The 24,398-nt window shown below is 42.8% G+C and overlaps 1 protein-coding gene across 4 annotated transcripts in view; it reads right to left on the reverse strand.

Annotated features, from left to right (window-relative positions):
- The window catches only part of SMARCAL1 (SNF2 related chromatin remodeling annealing helicase 1), a 38,176-nt gene extending 17,177 nt beyond the window's left edge, over positions 1-20,999 (reverse strand). Inside the window, exons 1-9 of one of the 4 annotated variants that reach the window (XM_079968714.1) lie at positions 20,303-20,999; positions 17,736-18,685; positions 15,041-15,091; positions 13,718-13,978; positions 12,158-12,208; positions 9,109-9,292; positions 7,951-8,101; positions 5,330-5,488; positions 632-697 (exon numbers count right to left, since the gene is read on the reverse strand). In XM_079968714.1, coding sequence (XP_079824840.1) covers positions 632-697; positions 5,330-5,488; positions 7,951-8,101; positions 9,109-9,292; positions 12,158-12,208; positions 13,718-13,978; positions 15,041-15,091; positions 17,736-18,648 — 1,836 coding nt within the window. In that variant the 5' untranslated portion in view covers positions 18,649-18,685; positions 20,303-20,999. Of the gene's footprint in view, positions 1-631; positions 698-5,329; positions 5,489-7,950; positions 8,102-9,108; positions 9,293-12,157; positions 12,209-13,717; positions 13,979-15,040; positions 15,092-17,735; positions 18,686-20,034; positions 20,274-20,302 lie in introns of those variants that run through there. The other 3 variants (XM_079968711.1, XM_079968713.1, XM_079968712.1) reach the window with 3 other exon arrangements.
- Positions 21,000-24,398: the final 3,399 nt, after the last annotated feature.

Below are 24,398 nucleotides of genomic sequence, written 5' to 3' on the forward strand. Positions count from 1 at the left end.
AGACCTGTTCTTCAACAGAATTTCAGAATAAATATTAATCCATTATTGATTCTATATCCTTCATCCAAGCCACTTTAAGGATTTTTAGGTTACACACCAGAAAAACAGATTTATGAGGTCTGTGTGAAATACTTATGGAAGACTCTATCAGCTTTGGGATAAATCAATTTAATTGCTGGTTACTGACATATCAAAATTTATAGCAAATAAAAGACAGATCATTATTTCTCAGGGCAGCTTCACTTGGAAATATTATTTTGAAGCAGACTCTGTGACCTGGAATTCATTTATATAATCCTAAAATACTCAAAATCTCAGATACTTCGGAATGATTATGCATTTAAATATTCAATCTTGTACTACACTTAGGATTTCTGAACTTATTTCATGCATTCTGCTGTAGAGTTTAACTGATAAACCAAAATTGCCCAGTCTGCATCATAGGTAGGTGAAAAAGCACAGAATTTAATTACATCCCTCATATTGGAATTTTGTATGGCTCCCAACTTGTCACTACAGCACTGGTAGCAGCCTAGCAAAATTCCTTTGGCTCTTGCCTGTATACCAGGCATCTTGAATACACAGCACCTAAAAGTCAAATGCCCAATTTTGAAAACCCTGGTATGCTCACCTTCAGGAGAGGCATCGCAGCCCGGCATCGAGCAGTTTTCCCATTCTTCAGAAAGTGGGACTCATCCTAAAACAGAAGAAGGGGAGAGTACGTGAAACCCAGAGCGATAGCCAAACAACCAAAAAGCAGTTTATATCAGCATTCCTCCAAATGTTGTTATTGTTGGACTACAACTCCCATTAACCCCAGCCAGCATGGCCGATTATCATGGATATCAGCAGTTGTAGTCCAACATCATCTGGAGACCCAAGGCTGGGGAAGGCCAAATTAAGCTGTCCTGATATTTTGTGTGATTATCTTAGATAATCCTAGACGGCTACAGCACCACTCTATGTCAAACCTCCACAACATGAGGTAGGATTGCTTGCTCGAAACTGAAGTCACTGTGAAAGGAAAACACATCCTTGTTGTTGATCTATCAACAACCATAACCAAGCCCATGAAGGGAGGGGAAGAAACGATTCTCGCTATTAATATTCTTTTTGCCGCTGCACAGCCTCCTCTTAAATGCAGATAATTGCGAGTCTGCCCTGCACGGATTCCCCCAAAGGAAGGGGTTAATGAAAAACCACCAGAAAGGAGAAAATCTAATTAGGAGCCAACCGGTTTGCTGTTAAAAGGCTCGCCAGGTAGGAAATAGACCTACCATTTGAGAATTTCCCCTCCTGGAATGAGCTCTATTGCCATTGCTGTTACAACACCGAGCTTCGGGACACTAAGGAAATTGGCACCCTCCCAGGGAATTTGCTCATCTTGTCGTATTTGGAAGAGTAAGCAGCCACGCACAGAAAAGATAATATACCCCCTTCAACTGGAAGGAACTGCTTTCTCAATCTTGGTTAGCAATAAGATTAAGCTAGTAATAGCCACCAGCAGAGGGAGGATTGAAGAGGGAAGCGAGGAAGCACAACACGCTGCAGAGGCTATTGGATGCAAAACGCAGGACCTCAATTCTACAACATATCTAGTAAGAACGTGAATGAGGGCCAAACCACACTAAGTGGGAGATCAATGACTGTGATTATCCGCAATGGTTTTTGTTTGTTTGTTTGTTTTGTTTTGTTTTTTTAATACAAAATACAGTCACTGAGGAGTGAGGGAGTTGCCTATTTCTTTGGAGCAATGGCAGGGGAGGGGTTTTACCCAGTCCTGTCATACCGTTCTTCTCAATCAAAATGACACGTGTACACACAAAGCTGCCGTTTGCCCCATGGAGGAAACACTAAAGGTGTATTTTCCACCTACACAGCAAACAGGGACAAGGTGATTAGGAAGAATGGCCCACTCATCAATACTGTCGCTCCCAAGCACTTGGTAGCCTCTCTGCTGTATTTCAATAAACAACATCCACAGTATGGAAAATCCACCCCCATCTCTCCCATGTAAAGCATAGCATGGTTAGGCCTTGTGATGCGAGGCAGAATTTTTTTGTAAAATGGGACTTCCTTTATTTTTTTTTCCTCCAGTGTTTTATTTTTCTGCAGAAAATTTCCCATTTCATAAGTTCATTAGTGACAATGAATGGGTTCAAATATTAGGCAAACTTGGCAGTTTCAAAGTTAGCTGTGTTTACTAAGCACAAGTAAAATGTGGTAAATTAGATCACTCTCTAAGACATCAGAATTGTTTCCATAGTGAATTACTCTATTCCCCCTGCCCCCTTCAACATTTTCCAGAAATCCCACATATTGCCCAGACACTAAGGTCCAGCGCCAAGGGCCTTCTGGCGGTTCCCACACTGCGAGAAGTAAGGTTACAGGGAACCAGGCAGAGGGCCTTCTCAATAGTGGCGCCCACCCTGTGGAGTGCCCTCCCATCAGATGTCAAAGAGATAAACAACTACAGTCGTACCTCTACTTACGGATCCCTCTGGATACGGAATCTTCGGGTTACGGCCATGGCAAACCCAGAAGTGTATACTTCCAGGTTTCGCCACACGCATATGTGCAGAAGTGCTCTGCGAGCCTTGCACAGAAGCGCTCAATCGCGCCGCGTGCATGGGCAGAAGTGCACCTCTATTTACGTAATTTTCGGGGTGCGAACGGACCCCCGGAACGAATTAAGTTCGTATCCGGAGGGTCCACTGTATCTGATGTTTAGAAGGCATCTGAAGGCTGTCCTATTTAGGGAAGTTTTTAATGACTGATGTTTTAATGTATTTTTAATCTTTGTTGGAAGCCGCCCAGGATGGCTAAGGAAACCCAGCCAGATGGGCAGAGTATAAATAAAAAATTATTATTATATTATTATTACATTAAGAGACAAAACGACAAACTCAAATTACCGGTAGTTGAAAATGGAAACGGGTGCTTCAGATTTCCTCCTCGCGGTTGTGCAAGAGGAAGGGAGTGGAGCAGAGAATCGTTTCGCATTGCATCTAAATACAATATTGCGACATCAGAATGACCAGTGAAGATACTGAGTGCTGCAATAGCTGCAGGCTGCCCATAGTGGCAGGAAAAGGGAAAAGATCACTCTTAAGTCCCACACACAAACTGAGAAACTACACGAGCCACGCAAGTCACCAGTGACATCAGCTGATAGGTGGGTGCGTGTGGTTTGGGAAGCAAAGTGTTGGGGGCCAAGACTGGCCAGGGGTTCCCCATCCCTGCTCTATAAAGACCTCACAGACCAGTACCTTGTAGACAACCAGAAAATGGAAGTGTTGGGATTATGGCACTTTCACCTCTGGCACTTTGCACACTTGTACAAGGGATTCCTGAGGGGCACTATTCCTGAAGAGTAAACGCTAGCAGCTCGATATATATATTTTTAACTGCAAGGATGAGATCTAAGAAGCTGCTTGGCTCCAGGACCTTAATTGATGCAGATGATCTGGGTATCTGCTGACCTCTCAGCATCAGATGCACTCAACTGTGTAGAAAATTCTTTGGCTGTGGCCCAGAACACATTTACTTGAAAGGGAATTTCTGATGAGATGAGAAGGAAATGTCCAAGTAAGTACAGAGGGTTGAAGTGTTAGAAGTGTGGGTTATGATGACTTCAACAAGTCTCATTAAGAAACAATAATAAGAACTGAGATTCCAGAGCAGCCTTGAAGAAATATAACTAAACTGTGGTTTAGTATTATGAGAAGGAGCTGCGGCGAGTCTCAGGCTCATACTCTCCCTGTTTCTTTGTGCATAAGAATGAGGGAAGATTGAAAGCTTCCACTTTTCATTTTGCAAAAACCAGTTTCCTGTTGTATGACTGAACTGAGGAAACTGTGGTTTGTTTTAGAGCTGTGCACAAAAATGCCTCCCTGAAATTCCCCATGCTATTTGTGTGTAGAGAAATTGGGTGGACCACTTCACCAAACATCTCCAGCGGAAGGAGAAATTCTTCAACAGCTCAGCAGGGGTGAAGCTCAGCATTAGCAGTGGCTAATTCTCCTTCCTTGTTTGAAATGGTTTCTCTGTTAAGCTTTCAAGTAGAAACAGCAGCCTGGCCACCATTTTACATTCCCCATAATGCCACAAACCTAGCATCATTCTGGGGCATTTGGGGAAGCAGAGGGAATAGTGGCCAACAAGAATGTTCTCAGAAATTCTCTTAGGAAAATGTCTTTTCTGGGAAACGATGGCTTGGCTTTGGTTTATTCTAACTGTGTTAGCTAGCAAATCAGGATTCAAAACCACAGTTTGACCATGGTTTGTTTAAACTGACCATGCTTGGAATAAGTCAGATTCTGAGTTTGGTCATACATTGAATCTCTAGTTTACTCAGAAATCAAAAGAGAGAAGTTTTCAATCTTCTCCCTGTGTCCATCAAGTGAGGTGGGGGGAGGAACACATAAGGCCAAGGCTCTCCACAGTTTGTTCCCATAATGCTGATTCATAGTTTAAAACTACCAGGCCACTGCCTTTATTTATTTATTATTTTTATTATTAGTCTTAGTCTTAGTATTATTATCATCCATCTGACTGGGTTGCCCCAGCCAATTGCATGTACAAATTCTAGAAACTAAAAGGTCAAATTTCCCCAGGCTGTGGTAAACAGTATGTATCACTGGAGTCTTCAGTAAGGTCTTACTGCAATCAGGAGAAAGTATTTCATTAAAAATAGTCAAGTCCCTTAGAACTCATTGTTGCCCAGAAAGGCATGAGAAAATCGTGATTACAGCTTGTCCTAAAACCTCAAAACAAAAAACAAATCAGAACTTGGCATGAGTTGGTCCTTCTGGACCATGAGATGGATACATAAATCATGAGATTGGAAAGTAGGGTTTCTAGGTCCCATTCCTTGGCCCTGAAAAGCTGCTCATTACTTTAAATACAGGGAACCAGAAAGGTAACAGGAGAGCTCTTGGCCCCCTCAGAGCAGACAAGAACATCCACATTTCCAGAAATACAGGGAGAATCTCTTGCAACTAAGTGGTGTCCTGAAGAATACATTTTCGAAGCAAATGTATGCTATAATTGCCGAACAGTGTAAAATGAAATGGCAATTAAGAGGACACAGTCGCTATTAGTAAGCATTAGAAAAGCAGCCACTTCTAATTTCATACTGTGCAAATGGCACCATAACATGAACCAACTTTCAATTCAGACAAGTTTTATTTACAGCTTAAGAGCCTTCCATGTCTTGAGACCGTCTAATATGCCCTCACGCCTGCAGTGAACACGTCCCCCATCTCTGCCTTTGAATGGCCCAGGGAAACTGTGCCACCTGCCTCCCCCACCAGGATGCCCTACTTACAACAATCACAACTCGGAAGGTGGTTTTGAGTTGCTTCTCCATCTTGCTGAGAAGGTCAAAACTGACAACGTTTATCAATCTTGCCGACAGGCAATCCTTGCCCGTTGCTATGACACTGATGGCATCTGGGCTCAAGGAAGGAAGCCACCTGTGGAAAGCCTTAAGCAGCGAAAAGAACGAAGGCAGAAAAAGACGTGAGCTGAAAAAATTCTTTTTATATCTAAATGGCCTAAAGCTTACAGCCACCTTTCAAAAACAGTTGACACCGCTCATACGGCACTTTTTGAAAAGTTTGCTAAGTGCTATACAATCCTTAACTGTATTCATCCCCCCAGCACACATCATTTGAAATGTTTTTCTGTGGATACTGAGGATAGCATTGCATCTGCACCAGCTGTTTTTCACATGAGTTCCACAAAGGCCTAGTCAGCCTGTGTTGTATCTCAGGTAATATGCCTGATACAGATACAAGAAGCTGCCTTATACCAACTCAAAATGCAGAAAAAAACAAAGCATGCAAAAGAAAACCAAAACGTGCACGAAAAGGCCGATTTTAAAATTCAATTTATGTGAAAAGTCATGTATTCAGCATCAAATGTGAATGAGCAAAAACAGACAGAGACCCGTTACCAAATACATTATTCATCAGTGTCTATGCATATTCCAGTTAAGGCCAAACACATGAAACAATAATTAGTATCTGTTCAATATACCATCTATAGACATGTTAAAACCATAAGGTTATGCTAAAATTATCAGTTCCATTAATACAATAAAAGTTATATCAAAAATACTCCAAAAGCTACTACAGCCGTAATATAATCGCTTGAGATAATAAAGGACATGAATAATTATTGCTTACCAATCTTGTGATCATACAAGCCTCACTGGGGGGGGGGGGGGAATCTTTCCTGGTGCCCTGATCTTAATGCCAAATCCTACTGTATCTCAGTTATATTAGCACACAAAGTTAATTGGTTGCACCTGAAATGTACCTGAAAGGTATTCTGTTGCCATTTGTGCCAAGAAACATGTGTTTGACTTACAGCAATCTGTTTTCTTTTGCTTATACCAAGTCAGATTGTTGATCCATCTAGCTCCCTATTGCACCCACTGGTTGGCAGGAGCTCACCATAGTTCCAAGAGTGGTTCTCTCCCAGCCCTACCTGGAGATGCCAGGGATTGAACCTGGAACATTCTGCATCAAAGAAGATGCTCTGCCACTGAGCTAAAGCCTTTCCGAATTGGGTACTCAATTCCAGATCCCACCCTACCCCCCCCAAAAAAAGTATCTAATTAAAAAGGTATCCACTTGCCCTATTATGTTCCTTGCTGAAACCAAATTTTCAATGAAGTGGTCAGTCTGTGCCTGGGCTGAAGGGACATTGGACTGCAAGTACGAGTTCATCCGTAAAATATAAAACACCAGCATACAGAAAAACTAGAGCATTCCCAACTTAGCCTTGTTTCAGAGGAAACAGTCTTTCTCCCTTTCCTTTCTTTCAAAGCAGTCTGTTATGTGATCCATCTCCGCAGTCTGAGGTGGTACACCCACAAGGATGAGCACTTCACAGAGAGCTATGTTGACATCTGGATGGGTGTCATGCGAGGAATGTTGCCCCCCCCCCCACATGAGACACCTATCTCATAATGACAGAACAGGGAGCGAAGTTGTGGGTGGACACATTCACAGGCAGGTGAATTTTAAGCACAAAGCATGCTGGAGCCCAGCCTGTCAAGGTCCTTGAAGAAGTTGCAGTCCGGTTGGCTTGGCTATGGTGCTCACCCACAAACAGCAGTTGCACTTTATGGCTTCCGCCGATTATGGTGCGCAGCAGTCTTTCCACTCAAACAGCCCTGTTCTGTTCTATTCATTTCACTACTAAGATAAATACAGCTATGATGAGATCATAAATGAACATTAGTATTAGCCTGATTCTCAGACCAGAGGCATCTCACAAAGCTGTTGGCTTTCTCAATCCTTATCTCCTGCCAGGATTATAAATCATTATATTTAGCTATTTAAGCACTTATAAGCCCAGCTATCTGAAACTCCCCCCCCCCAAAAAAAAAACCTCAAAACATCCAAAGCAATGGTCAAAATCAGTCTGCTTAAAAATATACTGAACATGCAAACACAATTTATTCTTAAATTAAAACACACACTGGCTTTTACTACCCACATCATGACAAAGTAGGCCAGGGCAACTATTTGAACAGAATCCCTGTGCTGCTCTTTTCATAAATAAAGACGGGAATAAGTTTTCTCCCTGCATTTGGCAAGTAAAGAGTTTTATGCAAAGGTCAAAGAGACTAAAGAATCTCCGTGTATTTCCATATGCCCATTTTCACCCCTAAACTGGGCTCTCAGCTCCATGATCTCCATTCTGAAGACTCCTTTTGGAATTATGAATGAGAATCGCAAACAATAGTGAAGGAGGGATGCCAAGTGACAGGACTGCTGTAACTCCTCAAAGCTGAGGACTAACATGAAGCACCATTCCTTTCTGCCCCCATTGTCTCATTTTTCATCGGCACCAACGACTGCGGTGGCTCTCTCAGAATGTGAAAGACAAGCAAGACAGAAGACTAAAAAGGAGTTGAGAAAATGCAGGCATTACCTCCGCCCATGTATATCTCACTGAAGAAGGAGTGACCACCAGCAGAGGCCACTCTTTTCGATAGTATTCAGCAATGCAGATTGCCTGGATTGTTTTCCCTAAGCCCATGTCATCCGCAAGGAGCAAACGACCTTCTTTGGCAATTGCAAAACTGAAAAAGAGGGGAGGGAAAGAGACCAATGGGTTATTGTTTCCATTTCCACAGTGAATTCAGTTCTTTTAAGGCAAGATTGAGGAACTTGTGGTTCTCCAGATGTTGCTGACTCCAACTCATACCATCCCCATCCAGCATCACCAATGCTCAAGGATAATGGGGATTGTATCCCAGCAACATCTGGAGGGCCACAGCTCCCTGCTCCCTGTTCTATAATCTAGTTGCAAGTTAAATACCAGAACCCCCCAAAAAACCCACTTTCTTATCCCAGATTCTTCTGATTCAAGGAGAAATACAGCTTCCATCTCAGTCAGTGTTTCTCAAACTTGGGTCCCCAGCTGTTGCTGGACTACAACTTCCACCATCCCTAGCTAGCAGGACCAGCAGTCAGGGATGATGAGAACTGTAGTCTAGCAACAGCTTGTAAATATATGTCAAACTGATTAGCAGAAGCCTTTGCCTCAAACGAGTCCACTACTTTGTGCCTTGAAAAAGATCCCAACTGCAGTTTCTAGTAAGCCTGTTTCTCAAGGAGTGGAAAAGGCAGCAGGCTCTGTTCTTCCTACACGGGGGAAGGAGTAGCTAGCAAGAACAGTTAGCAATCAAGGTTATGTGCCTTCCACACGTTTCTGGTACAGGAATCCGTTCCCTGAGAATGTCAGCTTTCGATATCTCAAAGGATCCTCTTCAAGTAATAAAAGCAGGTGTGAATTAGCAAGGGGGAAACCAGCCATTCACGGCTTTGTTGTTGTTGTTGTTGTTGTTGTTGTTGTTGTTGTTTTTGCATGTGTCGTTTTATGGACCCTGGAAGTCCCTGCCTCCCTGTTGGGCCAATGTGGGTCCAACAGCAAGAGATACAAGTTACCTCTTCTAGATTGTGTTGGCAAAGCAAGAAAGCAAAGGAAGGTGGGGGAGCGATGGATAACAACTCTCAAACTAAATGCAAGTGCCAACATTTTAAATAAAAGGTGTGTGTTTTGCAGAAGACCCAGGGCTTGACTTACTTCACACCTTCTCTCTGAAATGGCATGAGGCTGGCCACAAGTTTAGGATCCAGTCCTGAAAGGTCTGCTTCTGGAATGTCAGCAACCTTCAAGGCAGACTTCTCAAACTGAGCAGCAAAGGCTTGTATTACTGGCTTAGGCAATGGCTCCACTTCCACTGCTGGAAGGCTCCTTAGCAGTTCAACTAAAAGGAACACACACAAGAAGGATTTGTGTCCGTAGGAGCATTTGTAAACAACCTTCACTTAAGTTTGAACAAGCACACAAACAGATGCCTTGTTTATGCAGAGTCCTAGACCACCCTCCTTTGCACGTTTACTTACATATTTTATGGTTCTTTCATTTTGAGACAGAAAAATACTACTTTTCCCAAGAATGACTTCTTCAATCAAATGCTTTATTGCAGTCGATCAGCCAATAAAGAATTGACTTCATGAAAAGTGCCAATCTAAGCAAGGTGCATAGACACATGTACAAGTACATAATATAAACAGAGAGCTAGGAAAAGAAAGAAGGTGATGCAGTACTTTCAAAAAATGCTCAGGTTTATTTTGGCAAGTTCTATAACAAAACAAAGTTCGTTTGTTATGCAAATCAAGCATGTTTGGACAGCTTTGCTTAGTTTGCATAGTTTATTATTTTTCTGGCAAGCAGAAAAGTTATGCTATTGAATCTGCACACACCGATCACTGGAAATCTTATTGATCCATCCCACCGACTGCTGAGATTTAACAGGTCATTGCCCACACAGTTTCAAACCTAATTTCACATGAATAAGGACTGGAAACTTTCAGTTTTCTAAAATGGCTCCCGCTATAATGTTGAACTCCATGCAGAGTACCAAACTTCATAATTACATTTCACTTGTGTGGAACTGCACACACAAAATATTACGAAACACCTATATAGCTAATTATTTGAACTGAACACAGTACTAAAGTGAAATAGTTTGAAATGTAATTCACTAGCATCTCAGTCTGCAACCCACCAATAGAAAGAGTCCCCTACATCCTTTGCTTCCCACCGTCTTCTCAGACATTTTTTTTTAAGCAGAATCATATCAGGAGTGGACAACAGTGAGAATTGCCAAGTGTTTATATATCTTAAAATGATTCCTCTTCTAAAAATAAAATGACAAAATGATTCATTTCAAAAATGCTGAATATAATGACTCTGGATTAAGCACTGTCTGTTCATCTTAAACTAGCACTGACACTAATTTTTTTCTTGACACAGCAATCAAAATGTTGCCACGATGTATTAGACACTGCAACAAATAAAAAGATACAAAATCCTGCAAGCGGCCTTTCCTTTCAAAGAAAACTAAAATCACTATAATATGGAAATCAACAGACTGGAACATAATTCTGACAGTGAAAACAAAACACTCAGCAGACTCAGATGTGCACTCGCGTTATAAGAGCCTGGGTATTGACTGCAAACTACAGTTAATTTCGGTTATCTCTAGAACGGAGGCAGCAGATTAGACCCCTGCTACCCAGGCAAAATCCTTCATTCTGAAAGCATATAAATATGTGAAAGAATTTCTATTTGTGCTTGTAGGATAGGCTATTCAGTATGCACCCTTTGGTTTAATCTGTGCTCCTCCAGCAAGGAAAGAAGCCTCTCCCTGCTGAAATAGAGTCCTGCACTGTTATTATGCTCAGAAAGTTACTTGCTGGAATTATAAACTAGCAAATTGCTGCAATTATGCCATCGCTGCTGTTTTGCAGACAGGCTTGGAAAATCAGGATGTCTCAGTAGTTTGAGTGATTCATCCAAAAAATGTTTCCCCCGCTCCCTTGTCCCCAAGTGACCTTTTATCTCAAGACAGCTGAACAAGTGTGTAAACAGGTAAAACTGTTAAAATACAAGGAGCAAGATCCTTTTTTTAAAGGAAATTGTGCTATGGTAGAAAAGTCCATATTAGGGGACTGGAGACTCTTTGTGACAGTGGTACCAATGAAACTAAGAGCCATGCACATGGAATCCAGCTTCTGTATTTGTACCCCTAGCTGGTTTAATAAAAGACAAAGAGAGCCCAGATAGGCATTTCACACACCCATTCCACAGCACAATCCAGCAGCTGTAGCAACATGCATATAGAAAAAATAAATAACTGTAAGTAATTGCAGAGAAGCTGTTCAGGAGATAGTGAGCAGGGGTAGAGTGCAGTGTTGAATTCAGTCTCCTAACAAGCAATCTTCCCCACCCCCAGTTGCCCAAACAATGCACCCTTCACGGTGGCACACTATTTTGCAGGCCTCCGCTTGCATAGAGCCAGCTGCTTCATTCACACTCTGTAGAGCCTGGGTCTTGGATTTTTAGACCAGAGCTGAGAGCATCTACAAAGGCCTGCTTACTATTTCCTTGCAACTAATCCATTAAGAACTTGAACATTTGTCCGAAGGTACAGGAAATATCTGACTGCGTTCTCTGTTTCCAGACTTGTTTTAGGATGATGCACAGCTTCCTATCTTTCTGGGCCTGGAGAAAACCCTAATAGGATGGCTTTAAAATACACACAAACACATTCACCCTAGCAAAGAGGATGGAAGTTTTCCTACCTTTGAATAAATCTGTGCCAAATTACCCATTAGACCTACTACAGAGGAACAACAGCTGCTCTACTAGATGCAACTGCCTTCAATACTGAAGGTGTGCAAAAAGGATGGGGAAACTGTGGCCCTCCAGATGTTGCTATGCCTGACTTCTGACTTTTTTGGTTAGAGCTGATGGGAGTTGGAGGCCAGCAACATCTGGAGGACCACAGATTCTCCTTTCCAAATGTAGAAGATACTCAAAAGATTAGGCTGCAAATACTAATAAACATGTCTACTTTTCACACAGACAATATTGTGTTATGATGCCATCCTATAAGTAAGTTTCAATGTGAGTGCATTATCCCCATTGCAAAGCACCAGAAGAGGCAAAAGGGAAACTCGTGACCATGTCAAGTACCTTTAAGAGACCATTTCTAAGAACCTAGTTTTAAGTGAGTAACCCCCCCCTCCAAAAGAATAAAACCTGCTGAGAGGCAGCTTCTTACTTAGTCTTAGATAGTCCTCCAAGAGAAAATTCCATTTTCTAGTCTTCATATCTGTAAGAGTCATAATATGGAAATAAGCAAGTACGAAGGACATCAATCTTATATGAAATTCTAGCAATCAAGAATATATTCACCAGCATCAAATTGTTCGTGACAACTAAGCAGGTGGATTATTTTAAATCGGTTACAACGCCAAATTTCTTTTTTCTGGCCTCCATATTCACTGTGTGTAATAGTTGATATCCTGTTATTTACAGGATGATTCATTTTTCACTTTGACAAATGGACAATGCTTGTCTACATGTTTCTCCCCCCCCCCCCCCCCACTTCATGTTATTATTACATAGTCCTTGTTCTATTTTATATGTATATTTTGCACATTTGGATAAATTTTAGTACAACTTACAATTCTTGTCCTGACTTTTTAGAAAATGTTTTAATGGAGATGAGGCAACTTCATAAATCACAGTTTGAAGATCTCCACTATATGTATTTAAAAATAAGCATACAGTGGTACCTTGGTTCTTGAGCTTAATCCATTCCAGGAGTCCATTCGACTCCCGAAACGGTTTGAAAACCAAGGCACGGCTTCCAATTGGGTGCAGGAGCTTCAATCAGAAGCCGCGTCGGACATTCGGCTTCCAAATAGCATTCGCAAACCGAAACACTCACTCAGGTTTGTGGCTTTTGGGAGCTGATTTGCTTGAGAGCCAAGCTGTTCGAGTACCAAGGTACCGCTGTATTTTAGGGTACAGGCAACATACTAAGCGGTGGCTAATCAAAAACGGAAACAGAAACTTCTGATCGCCTTGTAGCTGGGCCAGATAAGAAAGGTGTGGGGGTGGAATCTGGGCTAGCTCTGTCTCACCCTTGTTATGCTAAACCATCACGCAAAACAGTCCTCTCCAAATAAAGTAGATACTAAGACAAGCAGGCTTCCCTTGGGAGACAGGGCATTTGACAGTCATAGCACCATGACCAAAAAAGGCCAATTTCTCATCCCTCAGTTTTGTACAAAGGAGATATAGAGCAGGAACCTGGATGCTGACCTGATCACAAAGGTAGGGCTTTAAAACACTGGCATCAACAACCAGGATTACAGATGAGTAACTGAAGCCACATACAAACATGCTATTTGAAAATGCCATCAATGGAACACATTAACCTAAGAACTTCCTTGTTCCTTGCTTTTTATATTTTCATTGCAATTAAACTAAAAATGACTTCTGAATAAATGTGAGTAACGAAACGCAACATATCAAAAACAGCCAAAGGAACTGCATAAAAAGCAACCAGTTTTCAACAAAATGTATATTTTAAAAAAATAATTCAAGTATAAAATATACTCTATTTGACATGTCTTGCCTAATATTTTCATATGGCTTTAATTCAATCCTGTATCTATGTCTGCCAACTCCCTGCTTTTATTACAAGCGGTACATGAGACAAATTATGTAGGGAAGGTAATAAGAGGACAAATACCACCTGGAAAGACAAGGTGCAAGCTTCAGCGACCATGGCTACACTGCTGAAGTGAAGGCATCAGCTTAGATCACTCACCATAATTCCTGGAATTCAACTGCTTGAACACCCCTATGGCGCTGTCAGCATAGCCAATGTCTACTTCGAACCGAGAGTATGAAATCAGCACACATTTCCCTCTGATGGTTGCCGATGGTTTCTGCCAGCCACTGCATGTCTGCAAGAGGGATCTCAATGGAGGACTTCTACCAACAGAAGATGACTCAGTGGCCCTCGGGGTTGCTTTCATTCCTTCCAGAGGTGTCAAAGTCACAGAGGGAAGTTGCTCTGCTTGTTCCACTATAGAGAAAAACAGGTTGACCAAAGAAAGAAAGAACAAATGGATAATGGGACGGGGGGGGGGGATCAACTGCCTGTGGAAAGCAGAAAATTGAAGACAGCTGAGAGAAAAAGCACCAGAGACTTTCAAAAAGCAGAGCAGGAAGCTCAGAAGACATTCAGTTATTCTCCCTACTCCTAACTCAGCAGGGACTGTTCCCTCTGTGAGTTGAGTTACACTTGGAGAGCAAAGAATTTGCTGGCATTCTGAACTTTCAATTACTGATGTGGTACAAAAACCTCTTCTTTAAAAAATAATAATCCCAAACTGCACTCTAATAAACAATGTTTTTCTTTTTGGAATAATAATTTTCTTCAAACAGCTCTTGAACAACTCTTTTATGAGAAAGATCTAGGGTTGTACTTAACTAAATCCTACTCTGAGTGGAGGGACGCGGGTGGCGCTGTGGGTAAAAGCCTCAGCGCCTAGGGCTTGCTGATCGAAAGGTCGGCAGTTCGAATCCCCGCGGCGGGGTGCGCTCCCGTTGCTTGGTCCCAGCGCCTGCCAACCTAGCAGTTCAAAAGCACCCCCGGGTGCAAGTAGATAAATAGGGACCGCTTACTGGCGGGAAGGTAAACGGTGTTTCCGTGTGCGGCTCTGGCTCGCCAGAGCAGCGATGTCACGCTGGCCACGTGACCCAGAAGTGTCTCCGGACAGCGCTGGCCCCCGGCCTCTTGAGTGAGATGGCCGCACAACCCTAGAGTCTGTCAAGACTGGCCCGTACGGGCAGGGGTACCTTTACCTTTACCTTTTACTCTGAGTGGATCCACTGAAATTAAGGAATCTAAGTTAGTAATGCCCATTAACTTCAGTGGGTCTACTGTGCGTAGGACTAGCTTTGAATAATGCACTTAGTGTAATAATGCACTTGTTGTACATCTAGAGTCCAAATTTTGAATATAAACTACTTTTTCTCTGCTATGAATTAAGCAAATCATATTAAGAAAGAAACCATAGGCTCTGTGGCCCAGATTTTGTGCCGACTCATTCTGTACCCAACATGCAATTGTCTTATGACTTACTGAGATGGCTATAGTCTTCCAGACTGAAGTTCCACATCTTTGTTGCAGGATCTAAAACAAAGCAGGATTTAGAGAGTCATTTTGGAGAAGAATGGCTCTGTTAATGTATTCAGAAATGGCAAGTCACACCTGCGCACAGAATTCCTACACCAGCATAGCAGCACACGTTGCACTATGTAGCACTTCCACTGGTCCAGTCAAGTGATTTAAGCCCCTGGACTTAATGGCCTGATAGGGAATCTCCTGTTTAGATGGCAATGTATACAGTGGTACCTTGGTTCTCAAACACCTTGGTACTCAAACAACTTGGAACCCAAACACTGAAAACCAGGAAGAAACCGAACATGCTCCGTTTTATTATGCTCCTTGCTGTATTATATTGTATTGTTTTAATTAGTGTTTTTATAGTTGTTCTGATTTTGTGTGGAGTGCCCTACCTGGGTGGATGGAGCAGCCAAGTAATTTTCGTTGTCCCTGAGAGGGAGCAATGACAATAAAGATACTATTATTATTATTATTATTATTATTATTAAGTGTTACACTTCCGTTTTGAGTGTTATGCTTCCGATTTGAGTGACACACTTCCATTTTGAGTGTTACACTGAGGTCTGTCTGTTTTTGCTATTTATTTTGCATTTTTGTGGCTCTTTTTTGTTGTTTTTGTGACTGTGTGGAACCCAGTGCAGCTACTGATTGACTGATTGTGTCACTGCAGTGCATTGTTTATTGCTTTCATTTTATGGATCAATAGTCTTGTTAACAATAGTCTTGTTAAATTGCTGTTTTAGGGGTTGTTTTTAAAAGTCTGGAACGGATTAATCCATTTTGCATTGCTTTCTATGGGAAAGCATGCCTTGGTTTTGGAACGCTTTGGTTTTGGAACAGACTTCCAGAACAGATTAAGTTTGAGAACCGCGGTACCACTGTATTACTTCACTTACTGCAAATTGTGAGAAGGCTAGTCTTGCTGCATTTTGAGTCCCTCCTGCTCATTCTACTGAGTCAGATCCTGGACCTCTGCCCCAAAGTTCTATCCCTGACACCACCACTGAGAAGTTTCATTTTTTTGGCCCCATTGGCAGTGCTTGACATGGTCAGTGCTGACACCAGGTCAGGAGAGAACCATATGTGGAGCATGAGGTAGGATATATTTGGGATTCTGCATGCAGAAATAACTGTAGCAGAACTACAGTAGGCCAAGACTACCAAGGAGACTTAACATGTGCACAACACAGCCTATGCGTGCCTGTGACAGCTAAAGAAGATCTGGAATTTCAAATGCCATGGGAAGCAATTTCTCTTTCATGTTCAAACAGGAGTTCTAATCAGAGTTAGGGCAAGACATTTTACTGCTTGAGAAGAGCAGTAAAAGGTTGCCCTCCCTGCCTCTCACCAAGGCAAGGCACATAAGCAGAGTACCCAAGTCTGATGGGAGTCATTTTGGCACCAGCGGCATAACATCCCACAAGCCACTCTGCCCCTCTCTGGCATTAAGAAGACATGTAATAATAAATCTATTCTGGCATTTCATGACACCCAAAATCAGTGGTTTGCGATGGCCACCCCACATCAATTTGACCATCACAATGGCCTTAAGAGATTAATTAACAAGTTGATTTTTTTTTGCCTGACCTTAGACAAAAGGCCAAGAAGCCTGCTATCCAACAAACTCATACTATGAGTAGACCCACTGGAATATAAGTTAGCCATTTATGTTTATTACAGTGGATCTGTTCCAAGCATGACTTCGTCAGGCAGAAGCCAAAAATAAGTAAATAATAACTTGCTCTTCTACTAGATGTTCTTGGGGCCCTGTACAACATAATAAAAGAAAACTGTTATATAATCAATACAAGTACAACTGGCAAACCATTTCTAAACGCATTACAAAGAACATACAATACGATCAATACAACACGCACACCAATAACCTGACAGCAGCAGCAGGGGTAAACAATATTACACATCAAAACTGGCAGCAATAAAACTAGGTGTCACACATTACAAGCCAGTTGAAATAAAAATGCCTTGAACTTTCTAGGGAAAGAAACCCATTGAGGAACCTGCGGAGCTCCACGGCCTAGACTGGAACTGAACCCAGGATTCTATGGCTCCCAAAACTCTGTCCTGATGGAATAGTCTGGGATCATACCCATTATCTGAAGGTGCTCCTGCTTCCTCCTCCACCAACATTTGCTGCCTGTCCCCTTGAGTGAAGAAAACATTGGAGAAAGGGGCAGATAAGGTGAAAAGGCTGTCTTCCCAGCTTGAATCCCTGTGTTCTTTTCTCACTCAGCATGCAAGGAGAGGGACAATAAGTTCCAGCTCTACTCTTCTCTACTCCACTATTGGGAGTGGGGGGTTGTCTAAAGGAGTATCAGGACCAGATAAGTAGCTCATGAGAAACTGAGTAGCAATGGGCCTACAGAAACTAGAGACCTCTCAAAGGTTATGGGAGCCCCACTCTACATGCTCCTGGATTCAGATGTTACTTCAGAAGCCCACCGTAACCTCACGTCTCCCTGATTCTTGCAGTTCATTCAAGTTTTTCCTCACACACGAGGGCTCGGGTCCTTGCTGTTTTTAAAAGAGACAGAACATACAAATAAAGGCAATTCTGCAATATCCACAATATCTAGCACAACCACATCTATGGAAAATCCCAAGAGGCACAGGAAATGATCAGTCACCTTACCGTATTTTTTGCTTGGCAAACTCCTGAACAGTTCAATCAGTTTGGCATTATATCCTATTTCAACCCGGAAACGGTCATCGGAGTGCTTGACACATTTCCCTCTGAGGCCATCATGCGCTTTTTTCTGTGTCTCAGCTACGTTGCCTGTGTCCTCCAAAACGGGCAGTTTCCGTTGCCTGCCCCCTTCTACAGGAGTCAGGAGGTTTTTTGTGCCATAGAACAGCAACGTGCTACTACCTTCTTTTTCAGCAATGAGTTCGCAGGCTGGATTTCTGGCACTTGCCTGCATTTCACTGTCACTGGCGACAATGCCACTGGTGTCCACTGGTAGCATATGTTTAATGCCACTGGGAGATATTTTCCGAATTGGGGTGCCTTCATTTTTGCAAAGCGTCCTACTAGCGTCTAATGTAGATTGATGCTGTTCTGCACAATGTTTTGGTGGCTGCAATGTGCTAGAACTACACAGGATGGGTTGACCTTGCTCCTGAGTGCTCAGGCCAGAATAATGCCCATGAGGGTGACTCAGACAGTCTTTCCCCACTGGTGAGAGCTGCTTATTACTGTTCAGCTGCCTGCCTAGATTTTGGCTGGAGTCCTCTGAACAACCCCTCTGCTGGGCACCACACAAAATGGGTGCCTGGAGGTCTGAGCTACAGACACTGTGTGGCACTTGAAGATTCCCCAGCACCGCATGGTTGCCAGAAACCTGGAGGTGATGGCTGGTGTGGTGGTTTTCCTTCTTCAAAGGCTGCTGCAGTTTTCCTTGACAGCTAGAAAGCACCTGCAGGTCAGGCAGCTTCTTAGCAACGACACCCTGCTGAGCTGCCAGTCGTTCTGCTCTCCTTGCCAAAGCCTTCTTCCTATTCTCCTCAATCTTCCTTTTCTGTTCTTCTGTGAGCCCAGATGACATCTTCTGTTAAGAAGTCACTGGAAGCCTCTATAACTGCCTGGAGATGGGAGTGGGGGAAAACAAAGGAGTTATAGCTGGCAGGTAAGTTTAAAATTTGCACTGAAATAAAAACTTTGTGGCTTTTAGATAATATGTGTGTGTGTTATTATACTAGACCTAATCATAGAAGAGTCATTTCCTTCTTGCTTGTTTGAGAAATGGGAGGTGCCTCTTCCCAGAAAGTGCCTGCCATCTGCTATATTTATAAGTTCTTGTATTAAACAGCCAGTATGTTATAGTAAGTAAAGTGCTGGACTAGAACCAGGGAGACCAGAGTTCATATTCCCTCTGTGATATTGAGCAAGTCATTACCACTCAACCTAATCTATCTCTCAGGGTTGTTGTGAGGATAAAATGAAGGGGACGTGTACAATGCCTTGAGCTTCCTGGAGGAAAGAGAGGGTATAAATGCAGGAAATAAATAATAAATCATAGAATTGTAGAGTTGAAAAGGATCCTGACGGTCATCTAGTCCAACGCCTTGCAATGCAGGAATAAGCAGCTGTCCCATATGGGGATCAAACTGCAACCTTGGTGTTATCAGCACCATGTTCTACCAACCAACCAGTTATTGGCGTTTTGTTTTAACAAAAAAAAAAAGCTCTACAGATCAATTAGGGAAATCTTGCTAAATGATTGAAAAGAGGGGATTTTAATCAATTAATCTAAAAGTAATTAAACATTGCTGTTCCACCAAACACCGCTTAATTTTTAGCTACACACACAGGATATACCATATTTTTCCGTGTATAAGACTAGGTTTTTTTCCTGAAAAATAATGTCAAAAAAATAGGGGGCATCTTATACACGGATAGTGCCGAGGTTGGACTGGCGATTGGTTGTGGTCGCAAAAATAAGGGGTGTATTATACATGGGGGCATCTTATAGATGGAAAAATACGGTACTTAGCTATTTCAAGAGATTCTATCATATATTTCCATTTCTTCCCTTTCCTATTCCAAGGGCCCAAGATGGACTCAAATGTATCTGTATTTTAATACATCTTGCAGGTGCAACTGATATAATTACATCTGGCCTAACCTGAGTAACGCAACTAACTTTTTCACATGAATCTTAGATTAGGAAAAAGGCCCCTAGTTCTGAACATTTTACTTCTGAGCAGACTAGAACTCCCATGATAGAAATCAAGCACTGGGATGCATCTTAACACTAGTTTAAGGAGTCTGACACATGAGGTCTGCAAGCCTAAACATGGACCTAAACTGTCACCTACACTGGCCATGTACATGAACAGGTGTGAGTACTGAAACTTATACCAGGTGAAGAAAGGGAATTATTCATTCATAATGTTCAGCAGAAAACAATATGGGCAAAAATCACACCAACCAGGTAATTCAATAAGCATGTTGTTTCTACCTCTTCTGCTCAAACAAGTAAGGTATGTGCTTGCCAAGTTTTGTTTCAAGTACTTGGTTATCCTTTGCACAGTTACATACCGGTAAATTCCATCTCCAAATGCTGGGCTAAGTCATACAATGTTGTGTTTGGTTTAGTGTCAGACCTGGTTGATTTTCCCTTGGCCAACCTAATCTGGATTATCTCTCACAATGACTGGGCATGTAAATTTCCCAGCATCCCCATCAATACTGCATACCTTTCCACACACAACAATTGAAATGAGACATCATTTGGATACGTGGTAAACCTCTTCACACAATCTGTGCAGATGCCAAATCAAATCATGCAGCCCTTTAAAGAAAAAAAGTTTTCACAGATTGAAACAAATTCAAAAAGAGGGAATATGAACCAAACCTCTTTCCTAAAGTGCCAAACAAGATACAACAACAGAAGAAGCACTTGAGATCCAGGCGCTTCTTAAACAATAGCTCTAGATGGATTAGACTAGAGACAACAAGACTTAGCTAGAGACAAACGGCACTGGAAACACTGATGGCTGCCTCAGATAGAAGCAAAATTTACTGCAGGTGGCTTCCCACCATTCACCACCATCAACTTCAGCTAGCCAACCAAAAAAGTGCTATCTACAACTTTTTACAGATAAGAACAACAAAGTATCCAATTCAGGTGACACAAACAGGGCTTTCGCAAGGTACAACCTTTTAGCTATCAGTACTAAGAGATGCCAAAATTCACCAGGAACACCTCCCTTGTTCTCTTAGAATGGCAATGGCACCCACCCAAGAGGCTCCAGCTGAAAAAAAAAGCCAATGCTAATGCTACTGACATCCAATAGTTCTTTAGCAAATTTTAAGTGATCTATATGAAGCTAAATTTCTTAAACTAGGTTTTACACATAGATTTGTACAGCTGGAGTTTATCAAATTGAAAGCATTTTTTAAATGATACAACCTAGTCAGATGGGTGGAGTACAAGTTGTTGTTGTTGTTACAAACCCTGCAAAGGTACTTATCAGAAACTAAAGCAGGAACCATCTTATGCATTGCAAGCAGCTGACATCCCTCTTTCAAGCCACTTCGGCTTTCTGGAAAAAAAACAGAACATCTGTCTCCAGTCTAAGTCAGAAGGCTTTAAAAGTCAAAACATTTCACCCACTCAAGCGCAGAGCTTCTTGACACAAACACCACCTTGACACAAATACCACATGGTCACGCCTGCCACTGTGCGCAGGCAGAAACGAGTTCTGAACCTCTTAAGACTTCAGCCACCCAACCCAACAACTCATTCCAAAGAGGAGCAGCTGTGATAAACTATTGCAGCTAATAGCAACTAAAAGTCCAGTGCAAATTTGTTAGCCTTTAAAGTGCCACAGCACTCTCCCGCTGTTGTTGCTGCAAGAGACTTGGGACAGCCCCTTCTCTGGAAAGAGTATTGTGGATTATTGTGGCATGCACTTTTCTTGGACGAGAAGTGTCTGCCAGGCGCTTAAGAGGCCGCGAGATCCTCGCTTGGTTTTCCTAGCGTCCAAAGTGAGGTTTACTCTCTGGCCACTGCCCGATCCTCTTCAGTTCCCCGGGAGGCTCTTCATGCCTCTCACTCACAAAATGGGGCGCCACCCCAATGCTCTAAGCCCCGCCGAAGGGCTCCCACCCCCTCTGCTCCTCGTCTCTCTCTCTGCCTCGACCAAAACTCCCCCCCCCCAAAACTCCTACATCCACATCTTCTCCCTTTCCCCAAATGCTGTTTATCCACCCCCGCCCCTCTTCCCCTAAGCTGTCGCTCAGCCGCCCCGTCCAATGCAAGCCATGTTTCTTTTTGCCCACAAAGCCCAAAGCAAACTCAGTTCCTGGGAAACGTCCCCGTCGGATTTCATCATTACCCAAACTCTGCCGGCAACCTAAGGCCTCTTAACACCCTCCCCGCTCTTGACTACAACTCCCATCAGGCAACGCGCCGCTCCGCTCGCGCCTTGCCTCGTGGGAACCGTGGTCTAGAGAAACTAACTTCGGTGCACCATGGGAAATGAAGTCCCCCATCCACTCAAGCCTTATTCGTTTCCTGTGAGCTCCGCGGCTTGAAACCACCTCCGCTTAGCTCTTATTACGCGTATAGCGCAATCCTGGGCAAGGCTGCTCTGAATTAAGTCGCCCTATAGTCAATGGGGCTTATTCCTTAGTAAGTGCGTAAGCGTTTAGGATTAATACAGCCTATGGCTGCAATTCCTCTACACGCCTACTTTCAATAAAGTTCCGTTAAAGTAAGTGGGGTTTACATCCGAGTAAACGTGGACAGAATTGAGCTGCTGCAGGGAACTTTTTTTCTCCCCTCTGCGGATAAAGGGGTCTAAATGTTTGTGGGGGTCCATAGAAGTTGGTCACTCGTGGTTAAAATATGCCCTTCTGAAAGCACACTTAAAAAAAGAAACCCTCCTTAGTAAAAGGTTTGAAAAATCATTGGCCTTCTTTAAGGAAGAATGTGTTGTAAACAAAAATCTGCCCTTTTCCCTTATGGCGTATCCAAGAGCCTATATAGAGACCTTACATAGGTTCCCTATTGGTAGGAGAAAATAACAGGCCAACCAGAGAAAATTGAGAAGCAAAGCAGCTAGTAAACCTGATCTTTATTGATCGGTTGCAACAGGGTGCTCTCCTCACACGCAGAAAAGGAGGAGGAACCCAGAACAATGGACTTTTGAAATTGCCAGCCTGTAGATCGAGACCACTCCCAGAAACATCATACATACATAACAAAAGGGGTGTAACCTAAGACACCCCGCCCCCAGATACATCATACCTACATCACAGAAAAGGCAGTCTAAAACAGAAATTTGAATGTTGTTTTTCCTGTTTGCCAGGTTATCTGATTGCCTTTCCTGATAGTCTATCACCCATTAAAATGCTGATTACTCAATTCCTGAGACAATGGGAAGGCTCCCTGACCCCCCCCCCTCCTTGCAGGGAAAACATTTGGTCAGTTTGGGAATCAAAATGGTTTCAGGCGGTCTTTCTGTGCTGATCTATGTACATGCTTGGTTGGTACACTTATGAACATTACCATATATCTAAGACCTCAAAGATTCCTATCACAAGTGTAAGTCATAGGAGATAGCTAACAGATTCAGAGCTGCACAAGAACACATCTGTTCTACCTTTTGTAGCCCCATTAAATTTATTTGTTCTTCTTTTCTGCACTGTTTTTAAGTGTTTATCAGTTGTTTTATTGTATCCTGTGCATCGTATTGAGACACGTGTGTGTGTGTTTAATTCATAGTCATCATTTTGGTAACCCATTCTGGAAGCCTTTTTTGACTGTAAAGTGGGTAAAAGTTGTTCAGTTAAATAAATGTTGCATCTTTATGAAACATTATCGGATGAGAGCAATTCTAACTCCTGCAGGAATGAGAAGCAGCATCAAATTATATAGGCCTCATCTTCCAACTACTGACCATCTCAGATGGATTCAGAGATTAGACATGACATTAAAATGGACAATGCTTTAGGAAAATGAGCAGCTAAGAGGGTGAAAAAGGAAGAAGGCAGATTGATAGATGTTAGATGTCACAGGGAAACATTAATGGGATTATTTATTTAAGAGCAGACAACCTTTGTGCACTGACGGAGATACACACAGAGAGACCTTTCTCTGTTACATGTTACAGGGTGGCTGCAAATGGGATGCAAAAATGGACATTCATCATGGACTCTATGCTATGGAGCCCACACATAAAGCAGTTAGCTGAGCGTTGATTGCGGCTTCATTACCTACAAACCTTGAAACTGTTGCCAAAGTTTTGTAATCGTTTTGTAGCGAAACTCTGCATTTTTTAGCGTTTTGTAACACCCCACAGGTGTTTTGTAACACCCCGCAGGTGGCGCTGTGGGTTAAAGCCTCAGCGCCTAGGGCTTGCCGATCGAAAGGTCGGCGGTTCGAATCCCTGCGGCGAGGTGCGCTCCCGCTGCTCGGTCCCAGCGCCTGCCAACCTAGCAGTTCGAAAGCACCTCCGGGTGCAAGTAGATAAATAGGGACCGCTTACCAGCGGGAAGGTAAACGGCGTTTCCGTGTGCGGCTCTGGCTCTGGCTCTGGCTCTGGCCAGAGCAGCGATGTCACGCTGGCCACGTGACCCAGAAGTGTCTCCGGACAGCGCTGGCCCCTGGCCTCTTAAGTGAGATGGGCGCACAACCCCAGAGTCTGTCAAGACTGGCCCGTACAGGCAGGGGTACCTTTACCTTTACCTTTAACACCCCACAAACAGAGCAATAGGCTTTCTCTCTTTCTGTGGCAATCACTTGTAGCTGAGTCAGTTGTCTTCCATGAAAATAGTCTTAACAGT

The sequence above is a fragment of the Podarcis cretensis genome, assembly GCF_951804945.1.
Source record: "Podarcis cretensis genome assembly, chromosome: 1".
NCBI lineage: Eukaryota > Metazoa > Chordata > Lepidosauria > Squamata > Lacertidae > Podarcis > Podarcis cretensis.